This window comes from Balaenoptera borealis (assembly GCF_965194805.1).
Source record: "Balaenoptera borealis genome assembly, chromosome: 2".
NCBI lineage: Eukaryota > Metazoa > Chordata > Mammalia > Artiodactyla > Balaenopteridae > Balaenoptera > Balaenoptera borealis.
Genome location: NC_138867.1, coordinates 174609248 through 174630608, shown reverse-complemented (window position 1 = coordinate 174630608; position 21361 = coordinate 174609248). Strand labels below are relative to the sequence as shown.

The 21361-nt window shown below is 40.6% G+C and overlaps 2 protein-coding genes and 1 pseudogene across 3 annotated transcripts in view; 1 reads left to right on the top strand and 2 right to left on the bottom strand.

Annotated features, from left to right (window-relative positions):
* LOC309624703 (olfactory receptor 7G1-like) overlaps positions 1-21361 on the bottom strand; it is a 220844-nt gene that overhangs the window by 4372 nt on the left and 195111 nt on the right. The window contains exon 2 of the mRNA XM_082383095.1: positions 389-2584. Within this exon, the coding sequence (XP_082239221.1) occupies positions 389-508 (120 nt within the window). The 5' untranslated portion in view covers positions 509-2584. The remainder of the gene's footprint in view (positions 1-388; positions 2585-21361) is intronic.
* Positions 4767-13382, bottom strand: LOC309624707 (olfactory receptor 7G1-like). The gene has a single exon (XM_082383102.1). The coding sequence runs from the start codon at positions 9900-9902 to the stop codon at positions 8964-8966; it is 939 nt and encodes a 312-aa protein (XP_082239228.1). The 5' UTR covers positions 9903-13382; the 3' UTR covers positions 4767-8963.
* Positions 13436-16248, top strand: LOC309624709 (protein SET pseudogene; annotated as a pseudogene). The gene has a single exon. The product of its transcript is annotated as a protein SET pseudogene (transcript).

Genomic DNA, 21361 nt, shown 5'->3' with positions numbered 1-21361 from the left:
CAAGGACCAGGAATGGGAAGATAAGGTGAAATTTACCAAACTTCCTGCCCAACCCCCCCCCCCACCCCAACCACAGGTTTGCAAGTGAATATCAGATAATTGTATAACAGTCATCCTTTTTTAAGAGAAGCAGATTTCAACTCAGGAGGAAATGGTCTTTGTTATAGTAGAGAGTGAGTACGATATTAGTAAATGAGACATGTTTGAGTATTGGTGCAAAGTACAAGGAAACATGAGAAGAAGATGACAGACAGCTAGGCAGGAGGCCCGGGGGTAGCTTAGTTCTAATCATCTGATGTATGTACTCTCCTCACAACCTCCCCTGGATGAATCTACAGTGAGACAACTGTCCTCTTTTCCAAACATTCACTAATGGACATTAGGTTACCTGGCTGGCATCACAGTGGAATGGTGCTTGATATCTCTGCTGAATGCTGTATCCAAATCCATACTCAGGAAGGGCAGAGGAATTGAGTGAGCCACCAGGCTCCTGGGCAAGAGGGATCATCTATGGAAGGAGGCTCAGGTGTGCTACTTCTTTTCAGGGAAAGGACCGTTGAATGAGATGGTCATAGGCAGATCACACTCTCTGTATCCCTAGAGGTTCAATTTCCAAAGATCCTCATTAGCCAAGCACTTTTATTGTCACTGTGATCCCAGGGCTCTGCAAATCCTTAAAGACCAAGGATATAATATTATAATGCTACAGTATATTATACTATCCTGTACTATACATATAATCCTATAGTATAATATACTATAATACCTTATGTTTTATATATTATAACTAATTATAAAATATATGCTATATATTATATAAATAACATATTTTAAAATATAGCTAAGTTATTATAAAAAGCAAACATTCCAGGGTTTATCTCTCCAAGAGTCATTAAATGTTTCCTGAATCTTAATCTTCACTGTGTATATTTTATACAATTGATTGTAATATATTCTCTGTGACAATCCTGTCTCTGATCAATTCATATAGATCCCTTATTCCCTTTTTAGGTTTTCAAAACCATCTTTTCTAATTTTATCAAAATAGCTTCAATATATAGTTTTCTTCACTTTAGGGCACTATGAACTGAAGCAGTAACAAACATAAAACTTACTATTTTCTTCTACCAACATAGTGGAATACAAACCTGAAAATAATCATACAAGAAGAGAAGAAAGACAGCTTCATTTTGTCTGCGTCATCCTATCACTTAAGCTGGCATTGTTCAGTACCAAGAGGGAATTTCCCAGCTAGAAAGAGTTCCTTTCACCAGGAAAGGATGAGTGGGGTGAGTAACCAGCTTCTCCAGCATTTGGGGGCACTATACACTTCCATTTCACACCAACTCAGTCTGGCAAAGCCATGACATATAGAGACAGCTAGCAATGAGAAAGAAAAGCAGGGGATACTAATAGCAGCCATGTAGCAGAACAGACTGCAGATCACAGTGACCTGCTGTGTAGAAAAAAACAGCAGATTTTTTTCACAGAAGAAACTAATGGCCAGCACAGCTGCTGTGGGCTCCCTGCATATTTCACCAGCTTTCACCCCACAAGTATTAGCATTTGTTAATGCCAGCCACCTGAGTCCCTCATCACTCCTTCCCCTACATCCTGAGACCATAAGCCACAATAGCAGCCAGCTCAGGCCTCTGAACTACTTGAGTGCAAGACACCTCTGGCTGCCCCCCAGCACCATGTGCTCACTTGGGGCTAACTCCTCCAGATGTGAACTTATAAGTCACTGGCCTGACACCTGTCACTGACCTCCACTGCTGTGTGCATGCCCAGGGGGAGATGGTGAGCAATGGGAGAGCTTACCAACAGACAGAGCTCCATGGCTGCTTGTGGGCACAGATCAGGCCATGTCTTCTGTCACTGGCCTGCACCACTGTACTTACGTGTAGCCAGCCCCTCCAGTAAAGCACCTGAATACCACCAGACTGTCCAGCATCAGTGGGCCCCACTACCAAGATATACCTAACAGACATATATAGAACATTCATCAAACAGCAGCAGAATACACAGTCTTCTCAAATGCACATGGAACTTTCTCCAGGATAGATCACATGACAGGTCACAGAAGACTCTTAGCAAATTTAAAAAGATGGAGATCATACCAAGTATCTTTTCCAGCCACAATGCTATGAAACTAGAAACCAATAACAAGACGAAAGCTGGAAAGCTCATAAATATGTGGAAATTAAGCAACAAACCCGTGAACAATTAATGAGTCAAAGAAGAAATCAAAGTGGAAATTAAAAAATACCTTGAGGGCTTCGCTGGTGGCGCAGTGGTTGAGAATCTGCCTGCCAATGCAGGGGACACGGGTTCGAGCCCTGGTCTGGGAAGATCCCACATGCCGCGGAGCAACTTGGCCCGTGTGCCACAACTACTGAGCCTGCGCATCTGGAGCCTGTGCTCTGCAACAAGAGAGGCCGCAATAGTGAGAGGCCCACGCACCGCGATGAAGAGTGGCCCCCACTTGCTGCAACTAGAGGAAGCCCTTGCACAGAAACAAAGACCCAACACAGCCAAAAATAAATATAAAAATAAATAAATAAATAAAAGATTACTATAAATCCTTTGGTATATATGTCTAAAAATAAGGCATCTCCTTTAAAATAAAAAAAAAACCTTGAAACAAACAAACAAAATATGGAAGCACAGTGGGAATTCCCTGGCAGTCCAGTGATTAGGACTCCATGCTTTCACTGCCAAGAGCCTGGGTTCAATCCTTGGTTGGGAAACTAAGATCTTACAAGTCATGCAGCACAGGCAAAAACAAACAAACAAACAAACAAAATGGAAGCACAACATATCAAAACCTGTGGGATGCTACAAAAACAGTTCTAAGAGAGGTTTATAGTGATAAATGTCTACATTAAGAAAAAAGAAAGATCTCAAAAAATTAATCTACCTTTATACCTCAAGGAACAAGAAAAAGAACAACCTAATCCCAAATTTAGCAGAAGGAGGTAAATATAAAGATCAGAGCAAAAATAAATGAAATAAAAGCCAGAAAACAAAAGATCAACAAAGCTAAGAGCTGGTTTTTTGAAAAGGTAAACAAAATTGATGAAACTTCAGTTGGACTAAGAAAAAAGAGAAAAGACTCAAATACAATCAGAAATGAAAGAGGAGACATTACAACTGAAACCATAGAAAGACACAAGGTCATAAGAGACTATTACGAGCCATTATACACCAACGAATTGGATAACCTAGAAGAAATGGATAAACTCCTAGAAACATACAAGATACAAAGACTAAATCATAAAGAAATAGAAAATCTGAACAAACCAGTAACAAGCAAAGAGACTGCATCAGTAATCAAAAACCTCACAAACACAGAAAAGCCCATGATGACATGATTCTATTGGTGAATTCTACCAAATATTTAAAGAACAATTAACACCAATATTTCTCAAATTCTCCCAAAATTTTCAAAAGGTGGCAAAACTTCCTAAATCATCTTATGAAGCCAGCATTACCCTGACATCAAAGCCATATAAAGATATCACAGGAGGACTTCCCTGGTGGCGAAGTGGTTAAGAATCCTCCTGCCAATGCAGGGGACATGGGTTCAAGCCCTGGTCCAGGAAGATTCCACATGTCACAGAGCAGCTAAGCCCGTGCGCCACAACTACTGAGCCCAAGTGCCACAACTACTGACGCCCATGCCTCTAGAGCCCGTGCTCTGCAACAAGAGAAGCCACCGCAATGAGAAACCCATGCACCGTAACGAAGAGTAGCCCCCGCTTGCCACAAACTAGAGAAAGCCCACGTGCAGCAATAAAGACCCAACGCAGCCAAAAATAAATTAATTTTTTAAAAAGGTATCACAAGAAAAAAAATCACAAAGCAATATCCTTGATAAATGTAAAATTCCTCTACAACATATTAACAAATTGAATCCAACACCAAATTAAAAGGATTGTTTACCATAACCAAATGTTATTCATCAAAGAACTCAAAGGTGGTTCAACATAAGAAAATCAATGTAGTACATCACATTAATAGAACAAAAGATAAAAACCGCATGATTATCTTGATTGATGAAGAAAAGGAATTTCATAAAATCCAAAATCCACTCACAACTAAAACTCTCAGAAAACTAAGGATAGTGATATAATTCTTCAACATGACAAAGGATACTTATGAAAAAACCCACAGCTAACATCATAATGGTAAAAGACTGAAAGCTTTCTCCCTAATATCAGGAACAAGGCAAGGAAGTCTGTTTCACCACTGCGGGTCAACATTGTTCTGGATGTTCTAGCCAGAGCTATTAGTCAAGAAAATGTCATAAAATGAATCCAAATTAGAATGAAAGAAGTAAAAATATTTCTACTGATAGACATGATCCTACAGATAAAAAATGGCAAAGAATCCACGAGAAAGCTACTGAGCACACAACTCACCAAAGTTGCAGGATACATGATCAACACACCAGTCAGTTGGTTTTTTGTTTGTTTGTTTGTTTTTTTATACATCTGAAAGGAACCACTGAAAGGAATATAAGAAAGTTATCCCATTTAAAATAGCATTGAAAAGAATTAGACACCTAGGAATAAATTTAACCAAGGAAGTGAAGACTTGCACATTGAAAACTTGAAAACATAGCTGAAATAAATTGAAGATGACCTAAACAAATGGAATAATAGCCTGTGTAATGGGTAAAAAGAATTCATTATTAAGATTTTAATACTAGCCATAGAAACCTAGAGATTCAATGCAATCCCTCTTAATATTATTTTTGTGCAGAAATGGAGAATGCTTTTTGTGCAGATATGGAAAAACTGATTCTCAAACTCATATGGAATTACAAAAGGCCCCAAATAGCCAAAGCAATCTTATAAAGAACAAACTCAGAAGACATATACTTTTTTTATGATTATGTAATGGTATTATTTATTTATTTTTCTTTTTTATTGAAGTATAGCTGATTTACAATGTTGTTTTAATTTCTGCTGTACTGCAAAGTGACTCAGTTATACACATATATATCATACATTATTTTTTATATTCTTTTCCATTATGGTTAGTCCCAGGATATTGAATATAGTTCCCTGTGTTATACAGTAGGATCTTGTTGTTTGTATAGTTCATATTTAATAGTTTGCATCTGCTAATCCCAAACTCCCAGTCCATCCCTCCCCCACCCCACCTCCCCCTTGGCAACCACAAGTCTGTTCTCTATGTCTGTGAGTCTGTTTCTGTTTCATAGATAGGTTCATTTGTGCCATATTTTAGATTGCACATATAAATGATATCATATGGTATTTTTCTTTCTATTTCTGATTTACTTAATTTAGTATGATCATCTCTAGTTGCATCCATGTTGCTGCAAATGGTGCTATTTCATTCTTTTTTATGGCTAAGTAGTATTCCATTGTATATAAGAGCACATATACTTTTAAAATACAAAACTGAATGCATTTTGGCAGTTCTTCAAAAGTTAAGCAGAGAATTACCTTAAGACCCAGCATGTTCACTCCTAGGTAGATAACCAAAGGATTTAAAACAGGGATAAAAACAGATACTTGTACATCAATGTTCATAGCAGTATTATTCACAATGGCCAAAATGTGGAAAAAAAACCATGTTCATCAACAATAAATGGATAACCATACTCCAATAAAAATTAACTATAAAAGATAAAATGATATACTTCCCACACCACAAAAAAGACAATAAATGTATAAACAAAGTGTGGTGTGTATATATATATATATATATATATATATATATATATATATATATATATACACACAATGGAATATTATTCAGCCATAAAAAGGAATGAAGTTCTGAAACATGCTACAGCATGGATGAACCTTAAAAACACACACAATGCTGCATAAAATAAGCCAGACACAAAAGAACATATATTTTATGATTCCACTTATATGAAATAGAATAGGAAAAATCATGCAAACAGAAAGTAGACTAAAGGTTGTCAGGGGCTGAGGTGTGGCATTAGAATGAGGAGTTATTGCTAAATGGCTACATTTTTTCTATTTGATCATGAAGTTGTGGAAACTGATGGAGGCAATGGTTGCCCAACATTGTGAATTTGCCAACAAATTGTGCACTTAAAAATTATGAAAATTGAAAATATGTTATATATATTTTACCACAATAAAAAGTTAGACTAAATATGTGACACGCATTTTACTCTTTTTTTAAGTTAATTTTTATTAGAGTATGGTTGCTTTACAATGTTGTGTTAGCCTCCACTGCACAACAAAAGGAATCAGCCATACACATACAGATATCCCCTCCCTTTTGGACTTCCCTCACATCTAGGTTACCACAGTGCATTAGGTACAGTTCCCTGTGCTATACAGTATGTTCCCATTAGTAGTCTATTTTATACATAGTGTCAATAATGTATATGTGACAACCCTGGTCTCCCAATTCCTCCCACCACATTTTACTCTTTTTATAAAACATTGCTATCAACTTTTCCCACTCTCAAGGTACTGGATTTGATATATTTTTCCCACATTATGGTCAATTTACTGAAATTATTGTCATTGGTTAACGATATTGTTACAGTAAACTATGAGTTAATCAGAAAAACCGTCAAATTGTATTACAGTGTATTTTGTGATTGTAACTGATAAATACTGGGACTTCTTTGTTGCCACAGTAAACCTATTTTTAGCTGAAAGGTATCCTACAATAATTGAGCTATTAAATTGATACAGGGGAAAATACAAGACCTGTTGATGAGAAGATAGAGCCCATAAAAAGACCAGCACATAAAAGTTTTCATAGACGTAAAACTAAAAGAAGAACTTCAAAGAAATGATAAGTACACAATTCAGGAGAATGTTTGCCACTTGAAGGGACAGAATGATATGAGTGGGAGACCTGTTAGATGGGTTCTACGGTGATGGCATTGCTCTATTTTTAACCCCTGGATAGATATATGTGTTTTTATTATGTTATTCTTGCAGAACTACACATAGAGTTTAAGCACTACTTTGTATATGATACTTTAACAAGTAAAATTGAGGAAAGACCCTTCCATATTCCTAATTATAAACAAATTCTCCCATATTCTTTTAATATTGAAGTCATGCATCTTGACTTCATAGGTCATCAGAATGCCCCAAAGTACTTATTAAAAATGTTCATTTCTCACATGTCTCCATAGAGATTCAAAGTCAGTAGTTCTTGGGTGAGGTTTGGAAACCTGTCCTATGTGCAAAGGCCTCATGAGATTAAAATCTGTAAACATCAACGCAGGAAGCTCTGCACTAGATGGTACCAGAATTCCCAGGCAGGAGCTGTTTCCCAGTTGTGGTGCTGAAAATAAAACAACCGCTATTAACCTCCAATGACAACCAGAAGGCTCTCCAGCAACTCCTTTGATTCTCCTTTGGGACAGTCACCTCAATACCCACAGAGATCATTCTGACTGATGACTTTACATTTTTGTGAATATGACAAATGTGATTTACCTAATATTGCTAAATTTCCTTTTTTTGTCTTACATTAAATATCTCTTTCTCACAGTAAAGTAGTCCTCCAAAGAATAACTTTCCTTATAAAGACACTTCAGAAAGTCTTGCATGAGAGCCCTAGAAGTGCAGACAATCTTCTAAGACATCAGTGATACAATTAATTTTATTCAGTGGTGTTTCTCTTTGTGGACTTCCCCAGAGATGAGTAAGAATCATAGCAAGATAAGATGACTCAGGACAAAAGTGAAAATTCTTATTTGTAAGAATAAGCCAATAAGAAAGTTTCAGCAAATAAGAGACCAGGAGAAGATTATGTATCTTTGCCCTGACTGCATAAACATTATTTATTTTATTGTATTACACAGATCAGAAAAAGAAGTTGATAAATACAACACGAAAGAAAACTAATTACTGAAGCAAGTGGTAAAAAATATGTGAGACTTGTAATCACAAGTTATGATTATAGGCAAGGTATGGAACACAGTGATACTAGTTAATTTTATTGAGTACTTACTAGATGTCAGACACTGTATGAGGTGTTTGTAACGCTTATGGGGGTGGAATTCCCAGCAAGAATTGCAGTGCATATAGTCAGTCTTAGGCTCTCATAATAAACATTTTCTCCACACCGAGGATGAGATTCAGATGGAGCATATGACCCTATTCATGGTGAAGAGAGTGAAGTGTATATATTTCGGATGACTCCATCTGTTGCTGCCATCTGGGTCCATGAGGGGAACCAGCGCCCAGGATAAAGATACCACATGGAGGAGTAAATGAATTTTGTTCTACATTTCCCACTTCTGAAGTCTTTGTAATGGAAGATAACATTGTTTTGGCATATTATCATCACGGTTACTTTATCTTAGTAAAAATGAAAGCTTCCTCACTGATCAAGATCAAATGTCTTGCAGTCATCTCAAACCACTGAGATAAAAACATATAGCAAATTCAGGGATCATAAAACTGAGAGTAGTGGATGCTGATGTTGCCCTGCAAAGATACAGTTTATCCATGATGGGTGTCAGGAATTACCGAATTGGAATTTGCAAGAACAGCTCTCCCCATATCTCACAGTAGACCCTGGGGTGCAATTCACATGGCCCCAACCATGAGATCAGGCAGAATCAAGGCTCTTATGGCCACAGATTTATTTCAATCCTCTCCCTGACATATCCAACAATTTTCACTTTTCTTCTGATGTTCGAACATTATCAGTATAACCCTTGCCTCTATCAACTTCTTAAGGGATGCACTAAGGAAACCAAGATTAGGAAATGGAACTCATTTTGAAACATCACTGAGCAGTAAAAACAGCAAGTTAGGTTTCAACCTCAAGTTAAAATTCACGTACCCATTATATTATCTAGTCATTTTAGAATAAGTTGGTGATATGAGTCAGATTTTCTGATTTTCAGATTTTCACTCAGCATTTTTGTCACTTTGATTCATTCTAGTAATCCCAGTACAAAGCAGAAGACACAATCACAGAAGAGAAGGAGTCCTAATGATGAGTTTCCTCAAGGCTCCTTTCATGTTCCTGTTCCTCAGGCTATAGATGAAGGGGTTCATCATTTGAGGGACAACAGTGTACATCATTGAAAGCACTGCAGTGTTTCTGGAAGAGTTAGTAAGAGCAGAACTAATGTACATTCCAAAACCTGTCCCAAAGAATAAGGACACAACTGAGAGGTGAGAGCCACAGGTGGAAAAAGCTTTATACTTGCTACCCACTGATGGCATTCTCAAAACAGAGGACATTATTTGAGTATAAGAGAAAATGATTCCACACACAGGAATACCACCAAATATGCTAGTTGCCAAATATATCAGGATATTATTGATGAGGGTATCAGAACATGCAAGCTTGATGACCTGAACAACTTCACAGAAGAAGAGGGGGATTTCCAGATCTGTGCAGAAGGTAAGCTGCAACAGCATCAGACTGTGAAGCAGGGCATCCACAATAAGAATGAACAGGGAGAGTAGTATTAGCAGACCACAGAGGTGGGAGTTCATGATGAGCGTGTATCTCAGTGGATGACAAAGGGCCACATAGCGATCATAGGCCACTACTGCAAGAAGACAACTTTCCAAACTAGCAAACACCAGGACAAAGAAGATCTGTGTAAGGCAGCTTGTGTAAGTGATGCTTTGATTCTGTGTTTGGATGTTCAGTAGCATCTTTGGGATAGTGGCTGTGCTTAAACAGATGTCGTTAATAGGCATATTAGAGAGAAAGAAGTACATGGGAGTGTGGAGTTGGGAGTCAGAGCTGACAGCCAGAATGATAAGCAGGTTTCCCAGGACGGTGACCAGGTACATGGAAAGGAACAGGCTGAAAAGGAGGGAGCGCAACACTGGATCCTCTGTCACTTCCATAAGAAGAAAATCTGGAACACGTGTTTTATTTCTCTGTTCCATATTGTTGATGAATCTGATGGAAAAGATGGAATGACAAGACAATCAAATGTGTGTTTTCTAGACCAGAAGCAAAAACCATCTTGGGAATAAAGAAGGGGATTGAAAGAGGACAATTAAAAACATGTGCCTTGAAAGAGAAAAACAAATGTATATTAACGCATATATGTGGAATCTAGAAAAATAGTGCAGATGAACTGGTTTGCAAGGCAGAAATAGAGACACAGATGTAGAGAACAAATGTATGGACACCAAGGGGGGAAAGCAGGGGCGGGGGGGTGGTGGTGGGATGAATTAGGAGATTGGGATTGACATATATACACTAATACATATAAGATAGATAACTAATAAGAACCTGCTATATAAAAATAAAAATAAAAAATTAGGGGCTTCCCTGGTGGCGCAGTGGTTGAGAGTCTGCCTGCCAGTGCAGGAGACACGGGTTCGAGCCCTGGTCTGGGAAGATCCCACATGCCACGGAGCAGCTGGGCCCGTGAGCCACAACTGCTGAGCCTGCGCGTCTGGAGCCTGTGCTCCGCAGCAGGAGAGGCCGCGATGGTGAGAGGCCCGCGCACCGCGATGAAGAGTGGCCCCCGCTTGCCGCAACTGGAGAAAGCCCTCGTACAGAAACGAAGACCCAACACAGCCATAAATAAATAAACAAATAAATAAAAAATTAAAACAGCTTTACCTTTAAAAAAAAAAAAACCTTTAAAAAAAAATTACATTTATAAAAAAATTCCAAACGCCAAAATAAAATAAAATAGAATAAAATAAGAAGATGGGATTTAGCGTCTCCCCAAAACTAGGGCACCTGCTGGCCACTGGTGGGGGACCCTGATGCCCAAGGAGATGGGAGGAACCCCCAAGTGAACCAGTAGGATGTGGGGGGTCAGAGGGGGGAGGAGAAGTGGAGGCCAGACAAGATCAGCACCCCTGAGGCCAGGGAGATCAGGACAGGTAGGTGGGAGGGGCCCTCTGGGAGGAGCAGGAGAGGAGGGCATTTGCCCCATCCACTCGGGCACAGGGAGCCTGCTGAGTTCCAGGCCGGTCCCCTGCCCTCCAAGGCACACCCCTCCGCACCTCCGGCTGCATTGGTCCTGGGGACATAGGAAGGAGGCCAAGGGGAGAACAGGAGAGGCAGCTGGGAGGGGCCCTCCAAGACAGGAGAAGCAGGAGAAGCAGGAGAAGCAGGAGAGGTGATGAAGGCATTGGCCTCACCCACTCGAGCCCAGGAAGCCTGCTGGGCCCCCAGATGAGGTCCCCCACCCTCTGAGAAAAGGGGTGAAAGGCACACCTGGGCCCCTTCTGTTCCTTGAGCCTAAGTCTCACCCCCTACAGCCCCCAGGCCTTTTCCAGCCCTGTGGCTCCTAAGCATAGGCCCCGCCCACCACACAAACCTCACCCTTTCTTAGGACCTGTCCTCCACAGCCAAGGCCTTTCACCCCTTTTTTTTTCTCTTCTTTTTTTTTCTCTCTCTCTTCCCTCCTCCTCTTTTTTACTATTGTGGTACTGTTGTACCTTCCAGTTGTTGATTCATCTATATTTTTATTTTTATATTCTTTCTAACATATCTGTTAGTTTCCTATTCTAATTTTATTTTTTACTTTGTTATTGCTCTCTCTCTCTCTCTTTTTTTTTTTTGGCCACCCCATGTGGTTTGCAGGATCTTGGTTCACTAGCTGGGGGTCAGGCCGAAGCTCCTGCAGTGTGAACTCCTCAGAGAACCTCAGACCCCAGGGAAGATTCATTGGAGTGAGGTCTTATGGAGGTCCTCATCTCAGAACGAAGACCCAGCTTTAACCAACAGCCTACAAACTCCAGTGTTGGAAGGCTCAAGCCAAACAACCAGTAAGACAAGAACACAATTCCACTCATAAAAAATTTTTTAAAAAATGAGATGGCAAAACAATATGTCACAGATGAAGGAGCAAAGAAAAAACCTACATGACCAAATAAGTGAAGAGGAAAGAGGCAATCTACCTGAAAAAGAATTCAGAGTAATGATAGTAAAGATGATCCAGAATCTCGGAAATAGAATGGAGGCACAGATTGAGAAAATACAAGAAATCTTTAACAAAGATCTAGAAGAACTAAAGAACAAACAAACAAACATGAACAACACAATGACGGAAATGAAAAATACACTAGAAAGAATCAATAACAGAATAACTGAGGCAGAAGAACGAATAAGTAAGCTGGAAGACAAAATGGTGGAAATAAATGCCAAGGAGCAGAATAAAGAAAAAAGAATGAAAAGAATTGAAGACAATCTCAGAGACCTCTGGGATAACACTAAATGCACGAACATTTGAATTATATGGGTCCCAGAAGAAAAAGAGAAAAATAAAGGGTCTGAGAAAATATTTCAAGAGATTATAGTTGAAAACTTCCCTAACATGGGAAAGGAAATAATCACCCAAATCCGGGAAGCACAGAGAGTCCCACACAGGATAAACCCTAGGAAAAACACACCAAGACTCATATTAATCAAACTTACAAAAATTAAATTCAAAGAAAAAATATTAAAAGCAGCAAGGGAAAAACAAAAAATAACATATAAAGAAATTCCCATAAGGTTATCAGCTGATTTTTCAGCAGAAACTCTGCAGGCCAGAAGGGAGTGGCAGGATATACTTAAAGTGATGATAGAGAAAAACCTACAACCAAGATTATTCTTCCCAGCAAGGATCTCATTCAGATTCGATGGAGAAATCAAAAGTTTTTCAGACAAGCAAAAGCTAACAGAATTCAGCACCACCAAACCAGCTTTACAACAAATGCTAAAGAAAATTCTCTAGGAGGGAAACACAAGAGAACAAAAAGACCCACAAAAGAAACCCCAAACAATTAAGAATATGGTAATAGGAACATACATATCGATAATAACCTTGAACGTAAATGGATTAAATGTCTCAACCAAAAGACACAGACTGGCTGAATGGATACACAAGCAAGACCCATATATATGCTATCTACAAGAAATCCACTACAGACCTAGGGACACATACATACTGAAGGTGAGGGGATGGAAAAAGATATTCCATGCAAATGGAAATCAAAAGAAATCTGGAGTAGCAATACTCATATCTGATAAAATATACTTTAAAATAAAGACTATTGCAAGAGACAAAGAAGGACATTACATAATGATCAAAGGATCAATCCAAGAAGAAGATAAAACAATTATAAATGTTTATGCACCCAACATAGGAACACCTCAATACATAAGGCAAATGCTAACAACAATGAAATGAGAAATTGACAGTAACACAATAATAGTAGGGGACTTTAACATGCCACTTACACTAATGGACAGATCATCCAAACAGAAAATAAATAAGGAAACACAAGCTCTAAGCGACACAATAGACCAGGTAGATTTAATTGATATTTATAGGACATTCCACCAAAAAGTGGCAGAATACACTTTCTTCTCAAGTGCACATGGAACATTCTCCAGGATACATCACATTTTGGGTCACAAATGTGAAAATTGGGTCACAATCAGAAAATTTAAGAAAATTGAAATCGTATCAAGCATCTTTTCTGACCACAACACTATGAGATTGGAAATCAATTACAGAAAAAAAAAACTGTAAAAAACACAAATACGAGTTCTCAGAGCTCCTGGTACGAGCTTCTTCCCTCGGGTGGATTCTTGGCTTTTCTCCCAGCATGGCCCCCAAACACCAGTCTTCACTTCCACCCCAAGCAAAGAAACCGAAGAAACTGAGACAGACTCCTGCCTCCAGGCCAGAGGAAACGTCTGCTTCTCTGAACTTGCCGAAGGAAGAAAAAGAACAGCAAGAAGCAATTGAACATATTGATGAAGTACAAAATGAAATAGACAGACTTAACGAACAAGCCAGTGAGGAGATTTTGAAAGTAGAACAGAAATATAACAAACTCCGCCAAAACCATTTTTTCAGAAGAGGTCGGAATTGATCGCCAAAATCCCAAATTTTTGGGTAACAGCATTTGTTAACTATCCACAAGTGTCTGCACTGCTTGGGGAGGAGGATGAAGAGGAGCTGCATTATTTGACAAGAGTCGAAGTGACAGAATTTGAAGATATTAAATCAGGTTACAGAATAGATTTTTATTTTGATGAAAACCCTTACTTCGAAAATAAAGTTCTCTCCAAAGAATTTCATCTGAATGAGAGTGGTGATCCATCTTCAAAGTCCACTGAAATCAAATGGAAATCCGGAAAGGATTTGACCAAACGTTCAAGTCAAATGCAGAATAAAGCCAGTAGGAAGAGACAGCATGAGGAACCAGAAACCTTCTTCACCTGGTTTACTGATCATTCTGATGCAGGTGCAGATGAGTTAGGAGAGATCATCAAAGATGATATTTGGCCAAATCCATTACAGTACTACTTGATTCCGGACATGGATGATGAGGAAGGGGAAGGAGAAGAAGATGATGATGATGATGAAGAGGAAGAAGGATTGGAAGATATTGATGAAGAAGGGGATGAGGATGAAGGTGAAGAAGATGAAGAGGATGATGAGGGGGAGGAAGGAGAGGAAGATGAAGGAGAAGATGACTAATGGAACACTGATGGATTCCAACCTTCCTTTTTTAATTTTCTCCAGTCCCTGGGAGCAAGTTGCAGTCTTTTTTTTTCTCCTTCTCCTCTTTTGCTCAGTTGCCCTGTTTTTGAGGTCTCTTTTCTCCTTTATACCATGGCTCACAACTTATTTTAGGGGGAAATACCTTGAGCAGAATTCAGTGGGAAAAGAATCTCTACCCCTTTCTGTTCCAAATTCATTTTTATCCCTTTCTGTCTCAACAAAAACTTTATGGAATTAACACCACCATGTTCTGTGGGAAAAAGAAAAACCTTCTGCTCCCTTAGCTCTGCTGGAAGCTGGAGGGTGCTAGGCCCCTGTGTAGTAGTGCATAGAATTCTAGCTTTTTCCCTCCTTTCTCTGTGTATTGGGCTCAGAGATTACACTGTGTCTCTATGTGAATATGGACAGTTAGCGTTTACCAACATGTATCTGTCTACTTTCTCTTGTTTAAAAAAAGAAAGAAAAAACTTTAAAAAATGGGATTATAGAAGGTCAGCAAAGGGTGGGTTTGAGATGTTTGGGTGGGTTAAGTGGGCATTTTGACAACATGGCTCCTCCTTTGTCATGTTTAATTGTGATGTTTAATGGACGTCCTTGCAGTTTAAGATGACACTTTTAAAATAAAATTCTCTCCTAATGATGACTTGAGCCCTGCCACTCGATGGGAGAATCAGCAGAACCTGTAGGATCTTATTTGCAATTGACATTCTCTATTGTAATTTTGTTCCTGTTTATTTTTAAATTTTTCTTCTTGTTTCACTGGAAAGGAAAGATGATGCTCAGTTTTAAACGTTAAAAGTGTACAAGTTGCTTTGTTACAATAAAACTAAATGTGTACACAAAGGATTTGATGCTTTTCTCTCAGAACAGATATACTTAATATGACTTTCCAAGTTTGACTTGTATAATGTTATTGTCAAACTTTGTCACCTTAACTTCGTATTTTTTGATATGCACTTTGCAGGATAACCTCAGGGCTATGTTGATTGAGTAAAGGGATTTGAACCAATGTATTAATGTCTCCATAGCTGGGAACCCATCATGGGTACAGTTTGACATCAGTTTCTGAAATTTTTCACATCATTTGGGATATCAGATTGCTGAAAACTCAGTTCTGAATATGTTGTACCCTTGATTTGTATCTCAAATTGGCATTTCAAAATATGGGCTTTTATTTACCTGGATATAATAGTGCCTGCCACCACCATCAGACAGACCTGGTGCTCTACTGCTGAGTTAATACACAGGGTGATTGTTGGCATGTCTTCACTGGCACTGTAAAATGTGGCCGAGAAGACAGGCTTTCAGAGTAAGAAGTCCGTATTGGTGGTAAGAAACTCAGGTTAGGAGTACTTTTGTCTCAAAGTACCAGCTCTTTTAGCATATAGCTCTCAAATGAGACCTGTCTGTGTGAATCTGGGGGAGATGATGGACTCTGCTCTGTCTGCTAAATGCCATTGTGCATAAATCACATTTTGAGAAGCTACCTAATGCATAAGCTTTTTAATGCTGTAAAATATAGTAGCTAAAATTAAATGCTACTTAGCTTTTTCAGAGATGAATTAATGGACCGCCTGGTCAAATTCAAAGCTTTTTGATGTATAAAAACTTTATAAGTGGAACTATTCCATCAATAGGCAAAGTGTAAGGAAAACCTGTCTAGATGGATAGTATGTAATTTCTGCACAGGTCTCTGTAGCAAATACATCACTGTATGCTGGTCAGGAATCTTGCTGCAATAAAGGAACATAAAGATTAAAAAAAAATACATGGAGATTAAACAGTGCACTACCAAATAACCAAGAGATCACTGAAGAAATCAAAGAAGAAATTTTAAAAATACATAGAGACAAATGACAATGAAAACATGATGACCCAAAACCTATGGGCCGCAGCAAAAGCAGTTCTAAGAGAGAAGTTTACAGCAATTCAATCTCACCTCAAGAAACTAGAAAAATCTCAAATAAACAGTCTACCTCTACACTTAAAACAACTAGAGAAAGAAGACCAAAGAAAACATAAAATCAGTAGAAGGAAAGAAATCATAACAATCAGAGCAGAAATAAATGAAATAGAAACAAAGAAAACAATAGCAAAGATCAATAAAACTAAAATCTGGTTCCTTGAGAAGATAAACAAAATTGATAAACCCTTAGCCAGACTCATCAAGAAAAAAAGGGAGAGGAGGCAAACCAATAAAATTAGAAATGAAAAAGGAGAAATCACAAATGACACCACAGAAATACAAAGGGTTATAAGAGACTACTACAAACTGTTGTATGCCAATAAAATGGTCAACCATGAAGAAATGGACAAATTCTTGGAAAGGTACACTTTTCCAAGACTGAACCAGGAAGAATTAGAAAATATGAATAGACTATCACAAGTAATGAAATTGAAAGTGTAGTTAAAAATCTTCCAACAAACAAAGTCCAGGACCAGATGGCTTCACAGGGGAATTCTATCAAACATTTAGAGAAGAGCTAACACCTATCCTTCTCAAGCTCTTCCAAAAAATTGCAGAGGGAGGAACACTCCCAAACTCATTCTATGAGGCCACCATCACCCTGATACCAAAACCAGACAAAGATATCACAATAAAAGAAAATTATAGACCAATAGCACTGATGAACATAGATGCAAAAATCCTGAACAAAATACTAGCAAACAGAATCCAACAACACATTAAAAGGATCATACACCATGATCAAGTGGGATTTATCCCAGAGATGCAAAGATTCTTCAATATACACAAATCAATCAATGTGATACACCATATTAACAAATTAAGGAATAGAAATAATATGATCATCTCAATAGATGCTGAAAAAGCTTTTGACAAAATTCAACACCCATTTATGATAAAAAACTCTCCAGAAAGTGGGCATAGAGGGAACCTACCTCACCATAGTACAGCCTAGATATGACAAACCCACATCAAGCATCATACTCAATGGTGAAAAACTGAAAACATTTCCACTAAGATCAGGAACAAGACAAGGATATCCACTCTCATCACTCTTATTCAACATTGTTTTGGAAGTCCTAGCCACAGCAATCAGAGAAGAAAAGCAAATAAAAGGAATACAAATTGGAAAAGAAGTAAAACTGTCACTGTTTGCAGATGACATGATACTATACATAGAAAATCCTAAAGATGCCACCAGTAAACTAGTAGAACTAATCAATGAATTTGGTAAGGTTGCAGGATACAAAATTAATGCACAGAAATCTGGCATTCCTATACAGCAACAACAAAAACTCAGAGAGAGAAATTAAGGAAACAATCCCATTTACCAACACAACAGAAAAAATAAATACCTAGGAATAAACCTGCCTAAGGAGACGAAAGACTTGAACTCAGAAAACTATAAAACACTGATGAAAGAAATCAAAGATGGAGAAATCAAACAGATGGAGAAATATACCATGTTCTTGGATTGCAAGAATCAATATTGTGAAAATGACTATACTACCCAAAGGAATCTACAGATTCAATGCAATCCCTATCAAACTACCAATAGCATTCTTCACAGAATTAGAACAAAAAAAATTTACAATTTGTATGGAAATACAAAAGACCCCGAATACCCAAAGCAATCTTGAGAAAGAAAAAGGGAGTTGGAGGAATCAGGCTTCCTCACTTCAAATTATACCACAAAGCTACAGTAGTAAAGACAGTATGGTACTGGCACAAAAACAGAAATATAGACCAATGGAAAAGGATAGAATGCCCAGAGATAAACCCACGCACATATGGTCACCTAATTTACGACAAGGGAGGCAAGAACATACTGTGCAGAAAGGACAGCCTCTTTAATAAGTGGTGCTGGGAAAACTGGACAGCTACATGTAAAAGAATGAAATTAGAACACTACCTAACACCATACAAAAAAATAAACTACAAATGGGTTAAAGACCTAAAGGTAAGGCCAGACACTATAAAACTCTTAGAGGAAAACATAGGCAGAACACTCTATGACATATACCACAGCAAGATCTTTTTTGATCCACCTCCTACAGTAATGGAAATAAAAACAAAAATAAGCAAATGGGGCTTAGTTAAACGTAACAGCTTTTGCACAGCAAAGGAAACCATAAACAAGACAAAAAGACAACCCTCAGAATGGGAGAAATTATTTGCAAATGAAGCAACAGACAAAGGATTAACCTCCAAAATATACAAACAGCTTATGGAGCTCAATATCAAAAAAACAAACAACCCAATCCAAAAATGGGCAGAAGACCTAAATAGACATTTCATCAAGGAAGACATACAAATGGCCAAGAGGCACATGTAAAGATGCTCAACATCACTAATTATTAGAGAAATGCAAATCAAAACTACAATGAGGTATCACCTCACGCCAGTCTGAATGGCTATTATCAAAAAATGTAGAAACAATAAATGCTGGAAAGGGTGTGGTGAAAAGGGAACCCTCATGCACTGTTGGTGGGAATGTAAATTGATACAACCACTATGGAAAACAGTATGGATGTTCCTTAAAAGCTAAAAATAGTACTACCATATGACCCAGCAATCCCTCTACTGGGCATATACCCTGAGAAAACCATAATTCAAAAGAGTCATGTACCACAATTTTCATTGCAGCACTATTTACAATAGCCAGGACATGGAAGCAACCTAAGTGTCCATCGACAGATGAATGGATAAAGAAGATGTGGCACATATATACAATGGACTATTGCTCAGCCATAAAAAGAAACGAAACTGAGTTGTTTGTAGTGAGGTGGTTGGACCTAGAGTCTGTCATACAGAGGAAGTAAGTCAGAAAGAGAAAAACAAATACCATATGCAAACGCATATATATAGAATCTAAAAAAAGAACAATGGTACTGATGACTCTAGTTGCAGGCCTAGAATAAAGATTTAGACCTAGAGAATGGACTTGAGGACACAGGGTGGGAGCTGGAAGCTGGAGCGAGAGAAGTCAGACACAGAAGGACACACAGGGTGTGACCCCACTGAGGGGAAACGTCCAGAACAGGTAGATCCACAGAGTCAGAGTGGGTTCCTGGTTGTCAGGGGCAGGGGAGGGGAGGGAATGATAACTAAGGGCGTGAGGGACATTTTTGGCGTGAGGGAAATGTTCCAAAACAGAGCAGTAGTGACGGCTGCACAGCTCAGTAAAGTGTCCCCACGCGCTCCGGTGCAGCCTGTGAGAGCATCGCTCTCAGGACGAAGGGCTGACCGCAGGAAGACTGAACGAGCACTGGGTCCTGGGCCCAGACGCTCAGCTGGGGACCCCCCCCCCCCCGTGGGGAAGTTACTGGGACTTGCTGAGCCTCCACCGAGACTGGCAGCAGCACCAGGGCTTCAAAGGGCGCGGCGCTCCCGGCCCCAGAGCCTCCCCTCTGGTTCTCACCACCGCCTGTCACCAGAGTCGCAGGCAACGTGCCTTTCTTGTCGTTTGTCTTTTTTGAAGGCAACTTTGCATACATGTATTTAACATGCAGGTAATCAGTCCTGACTCCTTGATCTGGGGCTTCCAGCCTCCAGAGTCTGGAGGACATCCACTTCCGTTATTTACGCGCCCAGTGCGTGGGGTTTGATGATGGAAGCTGACACCGAGGGCGTCGCCACGTGCGGGGTGACATCAGCGGAAGAATCCCATCGCGAGGGTCTGCCTGAGGACCACGGGAGAGCCCTGGCCCTCCCCGCCCCCTGCCTGTAGCCCCGCGCCCACACCCTCCTGGGAGCAGAGCTGGTGCATCGCTTGCCAGAACTCATGGAAGTAGGTCTCTAGCTCATCATGCTGCAACAGGGAGGGCGGGTTGGGCATAGGCTTGGTGAAGTTGGCCACCATGGCCGCGATGGCGATCTGGCGCCTCCCATCCTGCTGCAGGCAGCCCGGCTGCAGGCCAAAGCAGGCCATGTGCCCGGACCTCCCTTCCTTGGGGAGGGACGCGGGTGAGGCCCTGCTTCCACAGAGGAGCCCCGGCCCATGGCCGACAGGTTCCCCCACGCATGCACCGAGGGTAGAGGTCCAGGTAGAACTTGCCGATGGATGACCTTGCCCGAGGCCGCGTCCCGGACCGTGTAGAGCCTCATATCTTCGTGACACATGTTGGCGCCCTTCTCCAGGTCGAAGGTCAGCCCCAGTAGCTCCTGGGAGATGCCCAGCCGCCCGCGCGTGACCACCTGCATGGGGAAGGACTCACTGAGCAGGTACTGGTCCACGTGGTAGCGCGTCTCCTCCCCCTGGTTCATGTAGTAGCGCAGGTCCCAGGCGTTGATGGGCCCGTCAGAGTGCAGGCCCCGCCTCTTGCACTCGGCCTTCTTTAGCTCCAGGATCACGGCCGCTCCTGCTCCCCGAGGGGCTTCAGCTTCTGGGCCAGCTCATCTGCGGGCGGAGGGGAGAGGCTCGGCTATGTCCCTGTGGCAGCCCCCCCCAGCCGCCCCCCACCCCACGCCCCTCGAGGCAGAATGCAGGGTTGGGGAAGGCGACCCCCAAGGGCTGACACAGTGGGGTCTCAGGCAGCACCACGTCCAGTCAAGGTCCGCCTGACCCCCGTCCCCACTGGGACTCGGGGAGGCGGGGTTACCTAGGAAAGTGGCCACCACCTGGCTGCTCTTGGCCATGTTCATCTCCAGCATGGAGTCGGCACGCGTGCTGAACCCCAGCAGGCGGGACTTCTGAGCCTGCAGCCTCACCAGCTCCCCGAGGATCGCGCAGTTCTCCTGGGACCCAGAGACGGCCAGCGCTGGGGACCGTGGGCCACGCCCTCCCCACGGGCCCCGGGCCAGGTCTCTGCGGGCAGGCAGGGCTCTCAGGCCACTGGCGGGCACAGCCAATCCCCCTCCCTCCTCCTCCCGGCCCGGATTTCTAGACACTTTGGTGCTGTGCTAACACGTGA

Coding starts and splice junctions, on each gene's coding strand:
- LOC309624707 (XM_082383102.1), bottom strand. CDS start 9,902: ATGGAACAGAGAAATAAAACACGTGTTCCAGATTTTCTTCTTATGGAA.